The sequence below is a fragment of the Raphanus sativus genome, chromosome 9 (genome assembly GCF_000801105.2).
Source record: "Raphanus sativus cultivar WK10039 chromosome 9, ASM80110v3, whole genome shotgun sequence".
NCBI lineage: Eukaryota > Viridiplantae > Streptophyta > Magnoliopsida > Brassicales > Brassicaceae > Raphanus > Raphanus sativus.
The window spans coordinates 20341188-20360477 of record NC_079519.1 but is presented as its reverse complement, the minus strand read 5'-3'; the positions used below and the strand labels follow the sequence as shown (position 1 = coordinate 20360477).

Here is a 19290-nt window from a genome sequence, read left to right as displayed (position 1 = left end):
GTTTGTTGAATTATTTATTTGTTTAGATTTGAACTCAGAATCTACTAAATAAAGTAGACTAATATTGAATTGAATAATCTAATACAATAAAGTTGAGAAATCTACCTCTTCAGGCTATCCACGACATATTTGTGAGGGGGGCAAATAGTGACACCTGTCGCAATCAGACTGGTCTGTGTGTCTCACGCGGTAAGCCTACTTTTGATGTCTGTGTAATTGCGTAAACTACACGCGCATTCATTGTATGCGATTTGTTCTTCGACGTCGCCGCCGTCTTGGTTCCCTCTTCGCGAACGCAAGAGAAACGGCTACGAAATCAAATCAGAGAGGACAACCTCTGTCAAGCATTACTTCCAAGCTCTCCCCCCCCCCCCTCCCCTTTGTTGACTGACTTGAGGGAGCTAATTACAATTCTGCGTACGAATACAAATTTGATGAATTTGATTGGATCCTCTTTTATGTAGGATGTTCTTGCCTCTTTTGGTTATTGCTGAAATTCTACAGGTTTTAGTGGAGTTTTAGCTTCTTTGGTATGTTATGGAGTTTAGCCTTCTTCTTGATTGTGCGAAGAGGTTGTTTTTAAAGAATTTAATTGATTTCGTTTTAAGTTTTGGTTTCTGTTGCTTTTTTGCATAGTTTTCAGTGGAGCTTTTGTTCTAATATTAGAGGTTGAATGCTGATAAATGAATCTCCACGATAGTTTGATTTTCTGGGGAAAGTTATGTTCTTTTTGCTTTAATCTAATCCCTCTGTCTTTTTTTTTGTTTTGGTCAAATCTAATTCCACTGTCTATAAATCATCTTGGCATACGTCAAAGTTTGCGCCTTTAGCCTCTTCTCTGTTCCTCTTCCTCCATTCCCTTTAATCTGTTTTTCTTATACCTTGATTGCAGCTAAGCAGGCTTTGTACCAAAAACAAGGTCTGTTTCTTATCTCACTGATCCATCAAAGGTGGAGGAGGCTTCTGCTGAAGGTAACGCACAGCTGGAGGTTGTAGAGAGGTTGCTCAAGGTTTACTTGGCGTGCCCTCCCAAGACCAAAAACATCATGGAACTCAAGGTTCAGTTGTAGATGTACGTTTTGCATTTTCAGTACCCTCAAAACATATTTGTTGTTGTTCATGTTTCTTAATTAGTTCTTTCCAACTATTAAACTTTAATTTGTGCGATCCTTATGTAACCTTTGTCATATGTCTGCAGACCTTTATTAAGTGGAGAGAGACACTATCAAAGAATAATAATGGCTTAGAGCAGAGATAAAAAGCAAAAAACACAAAGAGTCTTTTGTTAATTTTTCTTAATAATAAACTTCACACGATTCTGCAGTTGTTTCATTGAAATGTTTGCAATTTTTCTGTAATTTTATGTCTATCTTTAGCACTGATGCTGTTAGGTTATAAATCTTTGGATTCAAATACATTAATGATTTTGTTCAGTATTTCGTGGAGAAGAATATGTATGATACAAAGAACAATATCAACATTTTTGCTTCTGTTCTATACAATAAGATTTTGGTTTTCCATAATAAGAACCAGTTTTGAGTTCTAAGCAAAAAAATCACAGAATATCTAAACAAATGATGCCTGTAATGATCATACACAACTCTGTTTTTCTACTTCCCAGAGGCTACATTGATTGCACTCCGTCGTCATCATGAAGATGTTCAGCTCCTTTGTTCTTTTTTTCTATTTCACTTCACATGAATGATGGTAATGCGGCTTAGGTTAGACAAAGAAGAGATGCGTACGTTATTCTTTTGTATATTTCTACACAACAAAGAATGGAAAGATAATTACAATTAACTGGAAAAGAAAACCAAATAAAAATGGAACTGTTGTTAATGCAAACTAAAATAAAAACATTTAAACAAATTAAATTACAATATTCAAAACATCTACACAATCAAAATAAGATCGAACATGGATACAGTATTTGTTTATCCGACCCCGAATCCATAGTCAAACCAATAAACCCAACGGTCTATAACCCGTATGTAACATATATATAATTTGTTAATATTATAAGTGTCTTAAATTTATCTAAAGTTGCATATAAACATACATATATGCGTATCCAAATAGTATAGTTTGTAAATCTAGACATGTCTTCCATTATATTTAAATGATTTTTAATGTTTAAAATTGGATAATTTTAATGATAAAATATTATATTTTTTTTTTTGTCGACAAGATTACAGACTCATATAGACTCTGTAAACCAATTTGGGCGCTCTGTATCCATATGGACAGTAAACGACATCTGTTGCCTCACACCACGTGCTAAGTCATCCGCCTTCTTGTTTTTTGTCCTTGATATATGGATAATCTCCGAGCTGTGAAAACTCCTCTTGAGACTTCTGATGTCCTCTAAGTAGCTTGCAAAAGCCGGCCATTCTTCTGGTTCCGAAACCATCTTCACCAATTGAGAACAATCCGTTGCAAAAGTAACATTATACTGCCTTAAATTCCTCATACATTCCATTGCCCAAATAAGAGCTTCCACTTCCGTATGTAAAGGTGATTGACTTGCTCTCGTATTTCTTGCACCCAGTAATCCTTCGAAGCCTGGTAATGTACTATACCAGCCATGCCCAGAGAAAGGATCTCCGGATTTCCAAGATCCATCCGTAAAACACCATCGTCCTGATCGAATCGGTAAATCAGGCTCGGATCTCGCTGGAACCTGATTTGTCTGTATTAAAGCTCGTTGGGCTTCCGACCAGAGTAAAGATTCAGTCATAGCCAGTTTAAGAGTATCCTGTGGATAAAATATTATATTTGATAATATTTTTTTGAGGAATATAATTTTCTGAAAAATTCCCAAAAAAATATAATTGATATGTTAAATTAAAATAGTTTGTACACATTAATAGACGCTATTTACATATCTTGGAATTGATCTGCATAGCATTAATCTAACCGAGAGTAGAGAGTGTCTTTGATACACAGAACTTAAAAACCGTTGCAGTGTCAACATATTTATGCACATGTAAGCCACAAAAAACCCATTATATATCAATTAACCAAAATGGTCCCATAGATGAGTCTCCTTCGATTTTGGGAAGTCCAGAATGTTAAATTATAATTTTCTGAAAAAATCCCAAAAAATATAATCGATATGTTAAGTTAAAATATAATTGATCAGTAAAACCACCACTTATGCTTAAAAAACCACTTATGCTTTTTCTTTTTAATTTAATCAACTTCAAAATAAAGTACTATACTACCGTCACTAACCACTACCAGTTTGATCAAAAATAATTTTGAATTTATTAAATAAGATATATGAACCCGGCGCGTAGCGCCGGAATACCACTAGTTAATAAGTAAGATTTAGAAATGAGTAGAGAGAGAGAGGGGGAAGAGAGAGACCAGAAGTTGACCTTGAAATAAAACAGGGGACGAGATTCTTGCGGCTAAACTACAGTGTTTGCCTCTCACGTGTGTGTGTGCACGGCTCCTCTACGTCCTTTCCTCAACATATTTTTCTATTAGATTTACTTATTTACAACAGTTTTATGTTTTTAATATGTACTTATTTGGGTAATTTCCAGATCTCTATTACCAGATTCCAACTATTACATCGAAAACTACAAAAAGTTCTGATTTGTTCATAATCAGTTTTGTATTTTGTGAGTAGACTTTGTGACTGGTAATATACAGATATTTAAAGCCAATTAAAACATAAATGTAACTGCAGCTAAAAGTAGGAAAATATTATTTATTTCAGAGTAGTGCTTGATGAAATCATTCGGTGAAATTTTTGATTATTATTAATCACAAACTCAATATTTATGCAGATACTATGTATTTCTAAGAGTTGGTAGCAGAATGTGATATTTTTTGGGTAAGCATTTTACAACAGAGACTTTAGGTTAGAAAGATACTTTTTGATTATTCTGTAAATAAGGGGTTGAAAATGCTACTGTGAATGAGTTGAGTTGGTTTTCTATGTTATATGACAAATAACAAACGTAACTAATTAATTATCTGGTGGAACAAGAATTGAAGACAGTTTTGAGCCATTGAGTAAGAAAGATCATGGGATCTAATAGAACTCTTCCACTCTTTTACTTTTTTCTATTTTTTGCATAAACTTAACTATTTAAGAGAAAAAATCACTTTCTAATTGGGAAATCGGCCAAAAAAACACTGAACTTTGCAGGAATTGCCAAAACAAACCTGTATTCGAGCCTGGCCAAAAAAAACACTGAACTATCATTGACTTTTTCAGTATATTAAAAAAATTACGATTGACTTTCCAGATTAACACACCGTTAACAGAGAGTTAAGACAGTGTTAACTAAGATGGCTACGGCCAGGAAGACTAGGTTCACGGAGAAGACACACAAAGAGTTAGCCAGGGTTGAGGAGAAGTCTAAAGAGTGTACACTGCGTTGGGCAATTGGCCAGAGACTGAGGTGGAGGACCAAGAGCAGACGTATGTTGTGAGTTTGGAGAGGGAGACTTGTGCATGTCGAAGCTGGCAAATGAATGGTATTCCATGCATCCATGCTGCTAAGGTCATCCTTGGTGCGAAAAGGAAGCTTTCTGAGTTTGTTGCTCCTTGCTACACAACAAACCAGTGGCGTGAAACCTACAGTTATGGGATCAGTCCTTTAAATGGGATGATAGAATGGCCTCAGACCAATAGATTAGGTGTGATTCCACCACCTAATCGAAATGGCAAGCCTGGTAGGCCTAAAAACCATGATCGAAAGAAGGGAACCAATGAGACAGTGTCTACTACCAAGCTGAGCCGTGCGAACAGGATAATGACATGCTCTAATTGCAAAGAAAAAGGGCACTACAAGAATACATGTCAGAAGGCTTTTGTCCCGAGCTCACCTAAGAAACCAAGAGGCAGACCAAGGAAATATCAGGTAAGGTTCTTAGTTTTGTAGCTATTAGTAATGTTTCTGAGATTTTTTGAGGTTATTGACAATTCATTTGGGATGATACAGGGACTACATTTTGAAGAGTCACAAGCTCAAACCTCCCAAGCTCAATCCTCACAACCTCACTCATCACAAGCTTCCCAAGCTCACTCCTCACAAACTGAAGCATCACGATGGGAAGTTCCTCAATCTACCCAAGCATCACAGACTGGAGCATGGGAAAGATGGTTCTCTTAAAACTACTCTTTTGTTTGTTGTGTGATGTTGTCTCTCTCGGATTTATGTTTTGTTGTATGATGGATGATGTACTTCTTTTTCTTTTGTTTAGCTGTTTTTTTAAACAATGATGATGGTTGTGTGATGTTGTCTCTCTCTTTGCTATTTTCTTAAACAATGATAAAGAAAATAATGATGATGGTTGTGTGATGTTATCTTTTTCTTTTACTTTTTGTTCTGTTTTGTTGTGTTGATGATCAAGAAGTAAACAATTCTTACATTAACCATAACATAAAGAGTCTTGAAACCATTAGAATTACAAAAACACACAAATCAAACACAAGACATATTCAAAGATAACTCATTTCAAAGACAACCCATTCCTAGTGCTTATTTTCTCATGATGAACACAATACATGAAACTGATGCCACTAGAAAACCCACTTTGATGATCACATTCAGCTTCTTAACTTCATTGGTAGCCTTCTTGACATCTTCTTTCAGCTGTTCCTCCACATTTTTGAGGTTGTCGATCTCCATTTTGAGCTTCCTCAAATCCGATGCAAAGTAATCAACTTTAGGCAATGCATCGTGAACCTCTTCGTAGACAGCTTCATCTACCCATTTGTACAAGTGATCCTGGACACAAATCATGAACACAATCTATGTTCAGAAAATTTCTCACTACCTAGACATTGAAGCTTTACATTTCAGAACACAACAAGGTTACAGAAACACAAACAATTAAACACTTACATTTCGAAATGTTGGGCATCTAAAGAAAGTTCTTCATGGATTTTCCTTCGTTTTTGATGTGTAAATCCCAGTTCTTCGACCACATCCGCATTGCTCTGGGATACCACGAATACCCATCGTATTCACAGACGAATCCTCACAACCCGAACTCATCGTGTGACACTCGAAGAAATGGAAGAGAATCGAGCTTCTTAAGGAAGAAATGGAAGAGAATCGAGCTCTGTTCGTCAATGGAGCTTCTGATTTTATGATTTGGGAATTTAGGGTTTATGAGGAGAAAACGACGTTTCTTTTTTATTCATTTAACTAGGATTAAAGCCAATATAAGGAATGATGTTTGTCAATTTATTGTAAAGTCCACTAGCTCAGTGGCAAAAACCTGTTCCATTTAACTCGAGCACACAGGTTCGATACCCGATGGAAGCACTATTTTTAATAACATTTCTAAATGAAACTACGTCGTTTCATTCATTTTTCTTTAATCAGACACGACGTCGTATGATTTAACACCCAAAATTAACGACGTCGTAATTATCTGTTAACCCTGTTAACGGTGTGCTAATCTGGAAAGTCAATCGTACCGTCCTTAATAAACCGAAAAAGTCAAAGAAAGTTCAGTGTTTTTTTGGTCAGCCAATATGTCCAGGTTTGTTTTGGCAATTCCTGCAAAGTTCAGTGTTTTTCTGGCCGATTTCCCCTTTCTAATTATTTCATCTTTACCAACTCTCTGATATCTCATTATGATTCCATGTATTGGTCTTACTGTCACCTTTCACCTTTGTCACTCTTAGTTCTCACTAGATGATAGTGGCTTGACTGAATCCATAATCGCAGATCCAAAAACCGTGCCAATTCAATAGAAGCTTGTGTCTGAATAAGTACAAGAACATATTACCATTGATATAGATCATAGTGGTAAATGTTTAGAAAAGCCAACAATATCATAAACTGCATCTTTCATATGTTGTGTCTATTTTACTATTATTTTCCAGTGCCTATAATGTTTGAGCCGGCCTTAACTATGAACAGGATCAATACAAGCTTAAGAGCATTTCCAACACATTGCTATATTCACCTCCAAATGTTATAATAGAGTAAAAAGTGCTCCAACCCATTGCTATATCCACTTTTATAATAGATGAATGATATTTTTTCCTCTATTTAGCATTTTTTATTTATTTCAAAACAGTCCTTTAATTTTTAAATTTTTATAATTATATCTTAAACAATTATTTTTATAAGAAAATACAGTTTCTATAAACATAAAATGACACTTTTGATTTACCTAACAATCTTTTTAGTGAAACTTTTGTTTAAACAAAGTTAAAAATGTATGAAAATCTTATAAAAGTAAATTTGAATAGGGTTGATTTGCAATTTTAAAAAATAAAAGATAATTGTTGTAAAATAAAAATAGAATCTTTTGAAAATATTTCTTTTTAGAGGTGAAAATAGAGAAATACATTGGAGAGAAACACATCTCTATTTTAGAGATCCTCTATTTTAGAGATAGAAATAGGGAAATACATCGGAGATGGTAGGGGTGGGCAACCGGGGTACCATTCGGTTTTCGGTTCCATTTTAATCGGGTTCGGGTGTTACTGGTAGCAGAAAACCAACCCCATTCGGAAATATTTAAAAATCGGTTCGGGACCGGTTCGGGACCGGTTCGGGTGTTCCTCGGTTCGGATCGGTATTGGTATTTTTTTTTTGCTATTGGTAGGAACCGAAATACTAACGGGTTTATGACCCAAATGGACTTTTGGTTCTAATATTACCCGTTAGTACTCAATGTAACCATTTTAAGTCTATATAACTAATAACTTGCAATGCAAGTAAGGATGGAGAAACATCTTTTTGTTACAGTTAAACGACATCAATTCACACAAAGCAACATAAAATCTTTAAACGAAAGCAACATCTTTATTGATATTAAGAAAAAACCAGAACATGAGAGAATTCAAAGAAACAATTCAAAGAAACTAAAACCAAAACCCAAACAACTTGAGAAACAAATTATTCAATGAAATCAAAAGAAAACCAAAACAGAAAACCAAAACAGAGGGACCTGCAACTTCAACTTCAACCACATCTTCAACCTTCACCACGGACCTGCAACTTCAATCTTCAACACGCTGGGCTTGAAACTCTGGAACAGAACCAAAACAGAGGGAGTTAGACATCACATACATTGCAACGGTAATTGAAAAAGAAACAAAAGTAAAAGCATTTCAAACCTTTCTCAAGTCGATCAAGGAGCTCAACCTCAGAAAGCATCTGCTCGTTTGTTCTCACTTGCTCACTCAGCTTGATGTCAGCATGCATCCATTGCTCAGTACACATGAGGACCTCTGTCATGTAATGTGTTAAGCAGCTGCGATATGGCTCCAAGATCCTTCCACTGGTGCTAAAGGCACTTTCAGACGCCACTGAGGACACTTGCATTGCGAGGAGATCTCTAGCCATTTCGGACAGAACATGGAACTTAATATGGTGAAGCTTCCACCAAGAAAGAACGTCGAAGTCAACGCCAAGAATGAGGTTTGGGTTTTCAACTGGCTCCTTCAAATACACTTCTAGTTCATCACGAGTATCCTCTCCCTTTTCAGCAATCAGCTCATTGTACATACAATCCATCCTCTCATAACCGAAGTCTTCAACCACCAGCGCCATTCTATATGTCCCCTGATCTTGAGACTCTTGACTCGGCTGAGAAGATGGTGCTTGATTGGACTGAGAGGACTGTCCAGTTGACCCTCTGAAACGAGTGTTGTACTCCGTGAACATGCACTTGAGAATATCACCAACGGACTGCACCATTTCCTTCGACTCCAAGCTGTCCTTCTCATACAACTTCTCAAAGCAAAGCTTCGCGAATTGCATCTTCTTCCTGGGATCAAAAATTGTGGCTAAGATCAGCATCTTGTTGACCCCCTTGATACCCTCCCAGTACTTCAGAAACTTATGCAACATCTCTGATGCTTTAACCTTCAGCTCCGGATCAAAACTGTTGGCCAGCGCAGTGAGATTTCTCTCTATGGTGACTATCTCACCATAGCACTTGTACGAGTTCACCTTAGAGGAGGCAGAGACGACCAACGTGCTGTTGTAGAAGATTACCAGAAATCTCTTCAGCTTGTCCACGACACTCTAGTCTCTCGAAGTAGGCGGTCCACACCTCCTAACACCATTATCCATCTCCAGGAAGTATTCATTATAGAGCCGATCCTCAGCTTCCATCCTATCAAATGCAGCTCTAAATTGTAGGGCTCTAGACAGCATGAGGAAGGTTGAGTTCCATCTGGTCTTGATATCCATTGGCAAACTACCGCGGCTCATTCTCCCACTAGTGACCCTCAGATCAAACGCATTCAGCCTAGGTGTGGATGAACGAACATACTGAATTGCATTCCTAATGGCTAACATATTCTCTCCCACCTCAGCCAAACCCTCCTTAGCAATCAGATTAATGATATGCGCAGAGCATCTCATGTGCAAGAAATTACCGTCTAACACTAGAGCATCAGGGCCAACCTCTCTAACTGCGAATGAAATCTCCTAATGGCAGAGGTATTAGCCGTAGCATTATCTACGATGATGCAGAAGACTCTCTCGATTCCCCACTCAGCTAGACACTCTAAGAGGACATTAGAGATGGTCTGACCTTTGTGATCTATCACGTACTTGAAGCTGAGAATAAGCTTCTTGAGCTGCCGTGAAGCATCAATGAAATGGCCTGCTATTACCATATAGCTAGCACCTGTTAAACATGAAAAAAATAAGTTACTAATAATAATTTAAATCAGTAGTAACAAAGCTATTATAATGTCTCGAGTTTGATCAAAAAAATAAGAAAATGTATCAGTAATGAGAAACCATTACCAGTAACTTGGGAAACCCAAATGTCAGTAGTGAGTGACACTCTCTGCTTCGTTGTGCGAAGCATGTTCTTCAAAGCTGTCTTCTTCTTCACGTACATCTCAACAATGTCTCGTGTAGCAGTCCTCCTCGAGTGAGGCTTGTAAAGGTTAACCTTGCAAGATAAGAGAAGAAAAGTTAGACTTATATTAAAGAATGTAAACGGAGAAGAGGTTATACAATATTACCTTGTTGCAGAAGGTTTTCCAAGCCACACTTTCAATAAATGAAAGAGGCAACTCGGCTAGCACAATAAGCTCGTTAGAGGCTTCTCTGAAAACCGGCTCTGCGACCCTTGCTGACTTCAGATTGCCCTCATTGTTAATCTCCGTTTGATCGTTCGCTTGACTGGCTAACCATGACTGGTACTCCTTGCAGATCGTCAAATGTTTCTGGAGGTTTAACGTTCCTGATTTGCTAGCACAGGAGAACACCTTCTGACAGTGTGACAGATGCACTTGTCACGACTGTCCTTGGTTCTGGTGTAATGCTTCCACCATATGTTGCGTTAGCAGCTTTGGAATTCCCTTGGAACTCTTCTTCAAATTGCATTTCAACATCCGTTGTTTCTTCAACAGAGCGTGCGATGTTGGAGGATGACGAAACCATCTGCACGAAAATGAAAACCATATCCAGTCAGTAACATCAAACAAACCAAAGCATAGATAATCTTAAGACAAAAGCATCTACTAGTCGTATAAGAAAGAACTCGAACAAGAGCAAGTAAAAAGAACATCTACTAGTCATGACTCATTACGATATATGAAGACATGAGTAAATAAAAACAACATTTAAAACTAAGAACATCGAACAAGACAGCAACTATGCATAAAAAAAATGTAAGAAAAATCGTGATGTTCGATTAAGACGAAACAAAGCTAAGATCATTGTACAAGACAGTTAAATGAACTCAAAAGAAAAAAACATAAAACTTGATTTCCCATAAAACAGAACCGAAAACCAAAAACCCGAAAGCAATAAACTTTGAGATAAGCATAGAATAATCTGAATAAGGAGTACCTTTGAATCAAAGATTTTGATTGATTACTAGAGCTAGAGCTTTGTGATGGAAGAGACGATGAAGAAAGAAGACCCATTTATAGGATCGTGGTACTTAGGGTTTCGGTTTCAGTCGAAGAATCAAATCAGTTTGGAGAATCGATGGAGATATTCGATAATCGAAGTTAGGAAACAAATTCAGTGAGAAAATATAGGGGAATCGAGATTTAGGAAAGATGTTAGAGATTTGGGAAAGATTCTCATTTGTGCTCACGCAAAATGAAAATCGAAAAGGAAGTTAGGGTTGAATGATTTACGGTTCTCGGGTATAATCAATCGGTGTCTCGGTTTAAACCCGAACCGACTCATAACCCGACATTCTCAATTTATTGGCTCCATTCGGTTATTGACGAGGATCCGAAACCGATCCGAACCGGTTTTATCGGGGCGGGTTCGACTTGGGGTTTGGGGTACGGGGTTTTTGCCCAGGCCTAGGAGATGGTCTAAACGTGACTCAAGATGGTTCTCACCGTTAATGTTTGGTATCTATCTCTCTTACAAGTCACAAGTCACTCTGCTTTGGCGTGTTTTTTTCTGCAGACGATGTAAAGGCATATACAACTAAACCGACGTATTGTTTGAAAACTTATAATCCCTCCCAACAAATATACTTTGTTCTTGTACAGAAAGAAAGATAAACCACATAACTTAAAAATTAAACGAGGTTCTAAGCAGAAAGTCTGATATATTTAAGAAATTAAACATTTTGCTCAGATAAGCTCAAGAAACAATGCTTCTTGCTTGCTGCTCAATCCAAGATCCTTCAGAGTCGACTCGCTTTCTCCATCCCCAAACGCATGCCGAGGGTAAGGCCTCACCTGTTTCAAATAACACCATCAAGGGCAGCACCGGTCAAGCACTATGTCAGTTAACAACATCATCTTTATGAGAGATTTTATTGATAAAAATGCACAAAGATTTTACCAGTCGGTAAGTCCTGGGTTTCACCACTCTTGCAATGTCTATGAAATCGAAAAGAGACTGCAAGAAGAGTGCCATGGATGGTAATTTCAGTATATAATTTGAGAAGTTGAAATAGCAAAGTGAAAATAAATTTTGGGGAAACTCACTTGGAGTTTGTCGGATCTGAGGAATCGTCGGCCATGTCGAGTTCCATCAGGCATCCTGACTAGAAGGGTAATAGCATTCTCTTCGTCTGCTTGTGGTTCCTTAGGCAGAGAAGCTTCTTTTGCATTTAGTTCCCTCTCTAGCTCCTGCAACAACATTCAGAAGTTTAAAAAAACTGTAATCAATAACATAAGAACCGCCGACACTAAGATCAACGTGCACGTGGTTTAGTTAATCATACACGAGTCCCGGTCACCAACCACAACCAAGAATCAAGAAAAACTTGTTTTACGCCTTAGAAAGACGTACCTGTTCCTCCTCAAGTTTTCTCTGAGCTTCTTCCTCTTTTTTCTTTTCTTCCTCCAGAAAAGCCTTCCTAGCTGCTTCTTCCGCTAACTGACGTGCCTCAGCATCTCTAATGGATTGCAGCTCTCTATCTCGGTCAGCTTGCAGGGATGCAAGATACTCATCATCCTGCACCATGTAGCAGCTCACGAAGTTTTATTATCACCAACATAAACCCTCGATAAGTCAAGCAGCCAGTAACTGTTTGCCTAACCTGCTGTTCACGTATCAACCTCTGAGCTGTCAATGAAGGCGATGGTGGACGTGGTGGTGCCCTCTGTTGAGGAGGTAGGAATGGAAGATGATTATATCCGGTTTCAGGAATGCCACCAAACATGGCTGCTTCGAGCATGACAGCTTCATCATGTTCCTCAGACGAAATGCCTCCCCACTTGAGCATATATACAAAGAGAGTATCAGTAATGGTAAAATACTAGCTAATAATCTAGGACTCTCAAGCGTAACGTAATACTTGTATGCTAGTTTGATCTGATCACTGTGTAAGAAAGACTAACAGATATTATTGATACCTCAGAAGGAAACCTATTGCCACTATCCACTGGAATATCTTCTTCAGGACTCCTACTCCGGGAACGGTCATCGTTAGGTGGGGCTAGAGTTCCAGATGCCACACGTCTTGGCCTGTGACGATAAAGAGGCTCCTCATCGACATCATCAGAGTCATCCTCAAATGGTGAGCTAGGTGCAGCCACTCTAGACAATATAAAAACTACATTTTATCAGGCCTCACTTTTTTAACAAACACCAGTAAACAAACCGCAGAAGTTTTTGCAACTGGAGATATTGTGCTCTGAGATAAAACAAAGGAATAACCAACAAACCTTCCGTTCAGGGATTGGGTATTTTCAGGTCCTTGTGCAGCAGCAGCAGCAGCAGCAGTTTCAGAAGTTCCTGTTTCTGAAGTTGAGGCCTTAAACCCTTGATTGCGCAAAACTTCTTCCTCCGCTGACTGCACTCATTTATATTAGAAGAGAACAAAAGGAAATGGAAGAGAGAAGAAACAACCACATACCTTCAATGACATTGTAACTGCTTTTGCTATGTCATCATCATCCCCCATGCGAGACGGCCTCTCTTCAGGTAGAGGATTACTTAACCCCTGTAAAACAATTGAAATTTCGATAAGCCAAGATAAACAAGAAAACAAACCCAAATACTGCCAATCCTCTTTATAAAAAAGAAGAGCTTACCTCAGCCTCCATCTTTGAGGCCTCAATGGCAGCTCGGAACATCTCTTCTTCTACCTCAGTGTAATCTTGAATATTATTGGGTGCAGGAGGTATAACATGCCTACTTCTGCTAGTAGGTGCAAAAGGAACATCATCATCATCGCTCTCTTCGTCTATAATAACCGTCCCTTGGGTAGCCGGACCAAGAACATGTGCCGTTTCTGTAACATCCTCAATAGTAGGAGCATCACGAGATGAGCCACCACCAGTGCTATCCTTAACCTCAATGGGTATCTGCCTAACCTCTCTGGGATGACTAACAAAGGAAGGAGGGCGTGGCATGAGGGGATCCCTATCAAAGATACTTCTAGCAAAGTCCGAATCAAGAAGCGAAAAGGGAGCTCCGGTTCTAGCAGCATTGAGAAGAGATTGTGCAGCCGGAGGAATCACATCGTCTATATCCATTGCATCATCGTCTTCAGGGATATTCACTGGTGCTTCACGTACTCTGATCATAAGAAAGAAGACACACGAAATTATGATTAAAAATTCTCAGAAGATAAAATCACGGGGGGGGGGGGGGGGAGAGATGGATGAATGGATGGCAATACGTATTTCTATCTCCCTCGTTGAAATATGCATTCATAGCTTGATTAAGATCACCACGATGCTCCTGGAAATAACAAAAAGTAAGATATGATTGTTAAGCTGTTATGCCAAAGAAACTCCACTAAGACGTTACATATCAACACCAAAAAACTTCACTAAATCGAAACAAGCATATCTACAATCAGCTCTCATATAAACCACCTAGAAACTCGGTTAGACCATCTGATAACTTGGATTACAACCCTAACCCTAACCATCAATCAGGGATCAAACTAAAGACATCCGCCGATAATCAATCACTAGATAAGCTTTGATAAAATCATATATGAAGACAATCAAGAGAAACATGGAATCGAGATGAGTGATTCGAATCGGAAAATAACCTGGAGTTTCTGAAGGGCGACGGCTTCAGAAGCGCCGGTGATGCTGATGAAAGTGTCGATTGCTTCCTGATTCGGTGACGCCATGAGAGAGACGAAGATCTGAGAGAGAGAGAGGTTTCCTTCTTCTTCTGGGAGGAATAGTTTGTTGGAGTGAGGCAGGGGAAAAGAGATGTGAATGGGATTTCGATCGGCGAAACTCGTCGTTTTAACCTTTTTAAGGTCTCTTTGGGCTTTTTTTCTTTGGGATCGTTATGGAGAATAAAACTGAAGTGTAAATTTGTTGTTCTAACTTCTACGCTAACTATAAGTTCAAGAATAATTGTTTTTACATATTTAAAAACTGATAAATACATTTTTGCTCAACTTAGTATTTACTATTTATCATCATCATCATTACGAGATATAGGTAGATACCTTAATTATATCTTAAGTGGGCTTTAGTGATTTTTTAATTATTATCATTAAGCTAAGATACATTATTAAGTACACTTAATTATTTTCATTTATAGGTAGTTTCTTTAATTAAAGTTCTTAACAATAAAAAAATATTAAATTTAAATTAAACAATTTTTTTAAAAAGATAAAATTTATTTATTAAATTAAACAAAGTTAAACATAACATTTTAAAAATAGATTTTAAAATAACAACACAAAAACATGAAAATAAAGATTACTAAAAGTCGCATCGACGTTTAGTTGTTGTGTTGATCACGTCCAAATTTACTCCATATATGTTCAACCAAATCACGTTTTAGTCGTTGATGCACTTGTTTATCACGAATCTCTATATTATTATTTGAGAAGTCAGTTTCCTATGTGTCGCTCACGTTAGCTCTCACAATGGTTGATTACAGTGATACCCTTAATAGATTAAAAATATTACATTTATATATTATTATTGAATTTATTATTTAGTTTCCTTTTTAAATTCTTCCAAATAACATAAGTAAAGTTAAAAAAAAATTAAAACGAAAATATATGTATATATATAATATGATTTCATTAAAAAAAGAAAGTTCACAAAATAAAAATCTTCCATTAAAAGTATTTTTAAATAGCATAAAATGTAATTTGCTTTAAATTTTTATGTTTGTGGAACTTAATATAACTATAATCAAAATACCAAAGCAGATGGGAATTCTCATTTTTAAGATTATTTAAAATAATTTTCAGTTTATCATTTAGTAAATTTAAGTCATAAAATTATTTAGAATTTATAAAATATTTTAATAATTATAATTAGTGAGTTTCCAAAAATGTATTAGGGACCATCGCTTTTTCTAATATATTGTTTAAAGAAATCAACATATAATTTGATAAATATTATAAAAATAAATGCACATTTAAACGATAAATAAGTTAATTTTATTTTACTTAATTATAATAAAAATAATTATATTTTAGTTTGAGTTTGAAAGAACATATCTAACTCAATATACTCACAATATAAGTGACTTGAATCGTCCAAAGTATATCTAATATCATAGATTTAACCTATAATACGAATATATAATTTTATAATAATAATTTATTTTATAAAGGTAAATTATAGGATGACTCAAAAGTCAAAACATATTAACCAACTGTTAAAATTTAGTTGTTTTTAAGTTTATTTATATGCATGAGACTTTAGAATATTATCGTTATATTAATTTATGTAAATTTGGAATCAGACACTTAAGTTTATTTTTATGTCATTTTAAGCACAATATATCTTAAGTCATACATAATCTTAATCAAATATATTTACACATCTAAGACAACAACCAACACAAATGCAAATAAGAAAATTAATCATAACCTTAGTATATTTAAAGTAAAAAGTATTATAGTTGAATTCAGATAAATATATGTACTCCAATCTATTCAAATGGTACCTAAATCAATTGTAAAAAACGAGTATATATAACATAATTAAAATCATGTCTAATTAAAGTAATATAGTATTATATTAGTATAGACTACACATACAAATTATAAATCAATTTTAAAAAAGTATAGCAATCAATTATTGTATATTTACTTTTTATCCGTTGATGTACACGGAAAAATCACCTGATACTTATTATAACACTACTTATTAGGTATTAGTATCTCTCGTACTCATACACAAATATAAATATTTACATGGGGAAATTTCATAACTACACTCTGTGTAGTACCACACTTTTTATTAATGTGAAAAAGACTAAATTAACCTTAACTCATCTTCAACCTAATGTCTCCGTTGAGTTTTCGCCGTCGAAATTTCATAGTTTCATCGTCGTTTTCATCTAGACCAGTGATCTTCACATCCTCCTCGACTTTCTTCACTCCCCCTTATAATTTCAAAAGCGAACGGATCTTCACATCTCTCATCTTGAAATGGCGTCGGTGTTCCTGTATCACGTGGTGGGAGATCTGACGGTGGGGAAGCCAGAGATGGTCGAGTTCTACGGGATGGGGACGGAGACGGTGGAATCCGCGATTCATGCTATTGAAGAGTCGACGGAGTGCGGAATCCCGGTTTGGAGGAAGAGATCATCGATTCCTCCTCATGTGGTGGAGAACAGCGAGATGAGGCAGCAGAGGTTCGTGGGGATATTGAGTTCGCTTGATATTAGGCAGCAGAGGCTCGTGTCTCAAATTACCAACCTTGGTTAGCAAAATGAAGTATAGAATGTTTTCTTGTGCTCTGTGTTTTTAATAACGATGTATCATAGAGAGTAGTCCTGGGATTCTGCCCCGAACCGATTGGTCCGACCCGAACCGAACCGAGATTTAGGGTGATCGGTTATTGTCCGGTTCATAGAGAGGAACCGATCGGCAAAGCTTTTAAAATAAATCGGTTTTGTCATCGGTTCGGTTCGGTTCTCTATAACCGAATGGATAACCGAAAAATTAACCTAACTATATATACCTAATCTAAAACAGAAACCTAACCTATCGACAAATCTAAAATCTTATTCGGCGTAACCTAATCGCCTCTCCTAATCTCTCTTCCTCAAACATCTCCTAATCTCTCTTCCTCCTAATCCAGAGACTCCATAGTCCATACCATCTTCCCTGCTTCTTTATGTCATCTCGAGTACAAGGTGACAAGGTTAGTTCTCATGTCTCCTCTTCTCTCTGAGTTTCTGTATAAATCTCTATAAATTTCATTTAGAGATTGTGATTTTGTGTGGTAATAGAAACAGATGTCGGATTGTTAAATAATATTGTTGTGAGTTTCAATTATATTTTGGTTTTAGTTTTGTTAATTTTGTTAAATAATATTGTTGTGATTGTTTTGTGTTATCTAAATTTCTAAAATGTTTATCTTTTGATTGTAGATGTCAGCTTGTGAAGATAACCATGAGTTCTTTGGAGAAGACAATGAAACTGATGTCGATCAAGGAGGTGGAAAGAAACGATCTGCTTCAGAGAGGTCAAGCACTGATCTGCCTCCTGCTGCAAAGAAAAAGCAAGCCCACCGAGCAGACGTCTGGCAACATTTCATTCAAAGAGAAGATGATCCAAGCATCAGCAACTGCCGTTACTGTGGCCAAGCGATTGGATGCGACTCCAAGAAGAGTGGGACAAGTGCGATGAAGAATCACATTGGTCGATGTAAGATGTTCCAAGTTTACAACGAAACTGGAAAACAGCAGGTGCTAAGTGGAGACAGTAGTGGTGTTTTGACAACCGTGAAGTATGATGCGGCTTTGTTCAGGAGATCAGTGAACGAGATGATAGTGCTGAACGAGGAGCCATTCTCTTTTGTCGAGTCTGAAGGGTTTAGGAGGTTCTGTCACAATGTCTTGCCGATGTACACAGTTCACTGCAGAAGAACAGCGACAGAAGACATTTTTAAAATGTTTATGGTGGAGAAAGCTAGGTTGAAGAAGTTGTTTACTGATGAGAAGCAGAGAGTATCTTTTACCACAGATATTTGGGTGGCTCCTACGACATCATACAGCTACATGGTCGTCACAGCTCATTGGATTGATAGGAACTGGGTGATGCAGAAGCGGATCATCAGTTTCAAGCCTGTCACAGATCATAAAGGTGAAACTATTTCTGAGCATTTGAGTTTGTGTATGTCTGATTGGGGTATAGATAAGGTCTTCACGGTGACAGTAGACAATGCTAAGGCAAACGATAAGGCTCTACGACTGTTTGCAGAAACCTGTAGGGGGATAGGCCCGAATGCATTAGTTAAGGATGGTTCTATGATGCATATGCGTTGCTGTGCACATATTCTCAACTTGATCGTTAGGGATGGGTTAGCTGAGGTCAAAGAGAGTGTCATGGCTATTAGAAACGCGGTTAAGTATGTGAGATCATCGGGTGCAAGGTTGAAGTCGTTTCAGTTGCGGGTGCTTACAGGAAATGTTAGTAGAGGGAGCTTATCTTTGGATTGTATAACTCGCTGGAACTCCACCTATCTCATGTTGTCTGCTGCTCTGAAGTTCAAGGTTGCGTTTGAGAAGCTCAAAGCCGAAGACATGCTGTATAATGATTATTTTATGGAGTTAGAGGAGAATGGACAGAAACGGGTTGGACCTCCTACTTCAGAAGGGTGGGAAGAGGTGCAGAGGTTAGTGAAGTTTCTGAAAATCTTCTTTGGTTGCACCTTGGCGTTCTCAGCATCCAAGACAGTCACATCTACCATTTGTTACAATGAGATTGTGATAATAGAGAGGAACTTGATTGCACTGAGCAATAGCAGAGATGGGGTTCTACAGATTCAAGCAAGGGAGATGAGAAACAAGTTTGAGAAGTACTGGGATGGACTTTTCAATATGAACCCGCTGGTCATCATTGCAAGTGTGTTCGATCCAAGGAACAAGATGCAGTTTGCTTCTATCTGTTTTGATAAGCTCTATGGTA

At 37.2% G+C, this 19290-nt stretch overlaps 2 protein-coding genes, 1 long non-coding RNA gene and 1 pseudogene across 3 annotated transcripts; 1 reads left to right on the top strand and 3 right to left on the bottom strand.

The window, feature by feature from the left end:
* The first annotated feature begins 162 nt into the window (after positions 1-162).
* Positions 163-1214, top strand: LOC130499587 (uncharacterized). Its single transcript, XR_008938477.1, has 2 exons — positions 163-417; positions 893-1214. It is a non-coding gene; the product is annotated as an uncharacterized LOC130499587 (long non-coding RNA).
* Positions 1215-5501: 4287 nt separating this feature from the next.
* LOC108833320 (uncharacterized protein At1g43920, Chloroplastic-like) lies at positions 5502-6255 on the bottom strand (annotated as a pseudogene).
* Positions 6256-7987: 1732 nt separating this feature from the next.
* LOC108833321 (zinc finger BED domain-containing protein RICESLEEPER 2-like) lies at positions 7988-10394 on the bottom strand. Its single transcript, XM_056994877.1, has 7 exons — positions 10244-10394; positions 9974-10194; positions 9750-9900; positions 9402-9627; positions 9046-9354; positions 8105-8970; positions 7988-8016 (listed from the first exon to the last, which is right to left on the bottom strand). The coding sequence occupies exons 1-7, from the start codon at positions 10392-10394 to the stop codon at positions 7988-7990; spliced, it is 1953 nt and encodes a 650-aa protein (XP_056850857.1).
* Positions 10395-11400: 1006 nt separating this feature from the next.
* Positions 11401-14620, bottom strand: LOC108823657 (plant UBX domain-containing protein 8). Its single transcript, XM_018596912.2, has 11 exons — positions 14440-14620; positions 14059-14120; positions 13469-13955; positions 13291-13377; positions 13100-13227; positions 12788-12971; positions 12472-12648; positions 12222-12386; positions 11915-12058; positions 11769-11825; positions 11401-11662 (listed from the first exon to the last, which is right to left on the bottom strand). The coding sequence occupies exons 1-11, from the start codon at positions 14521-14523 to the stop codon at positions 11555-11557; spliced, it is 1683 nt and encodes a 560-aa protein (XP_018452414.2). The 5' UTR covers positions 14524-14620; the 3' UTR covers positions 11401-11554.
* Between the last annotated feature and the right edge of the window lie 4670 nt (positions 14621-19290).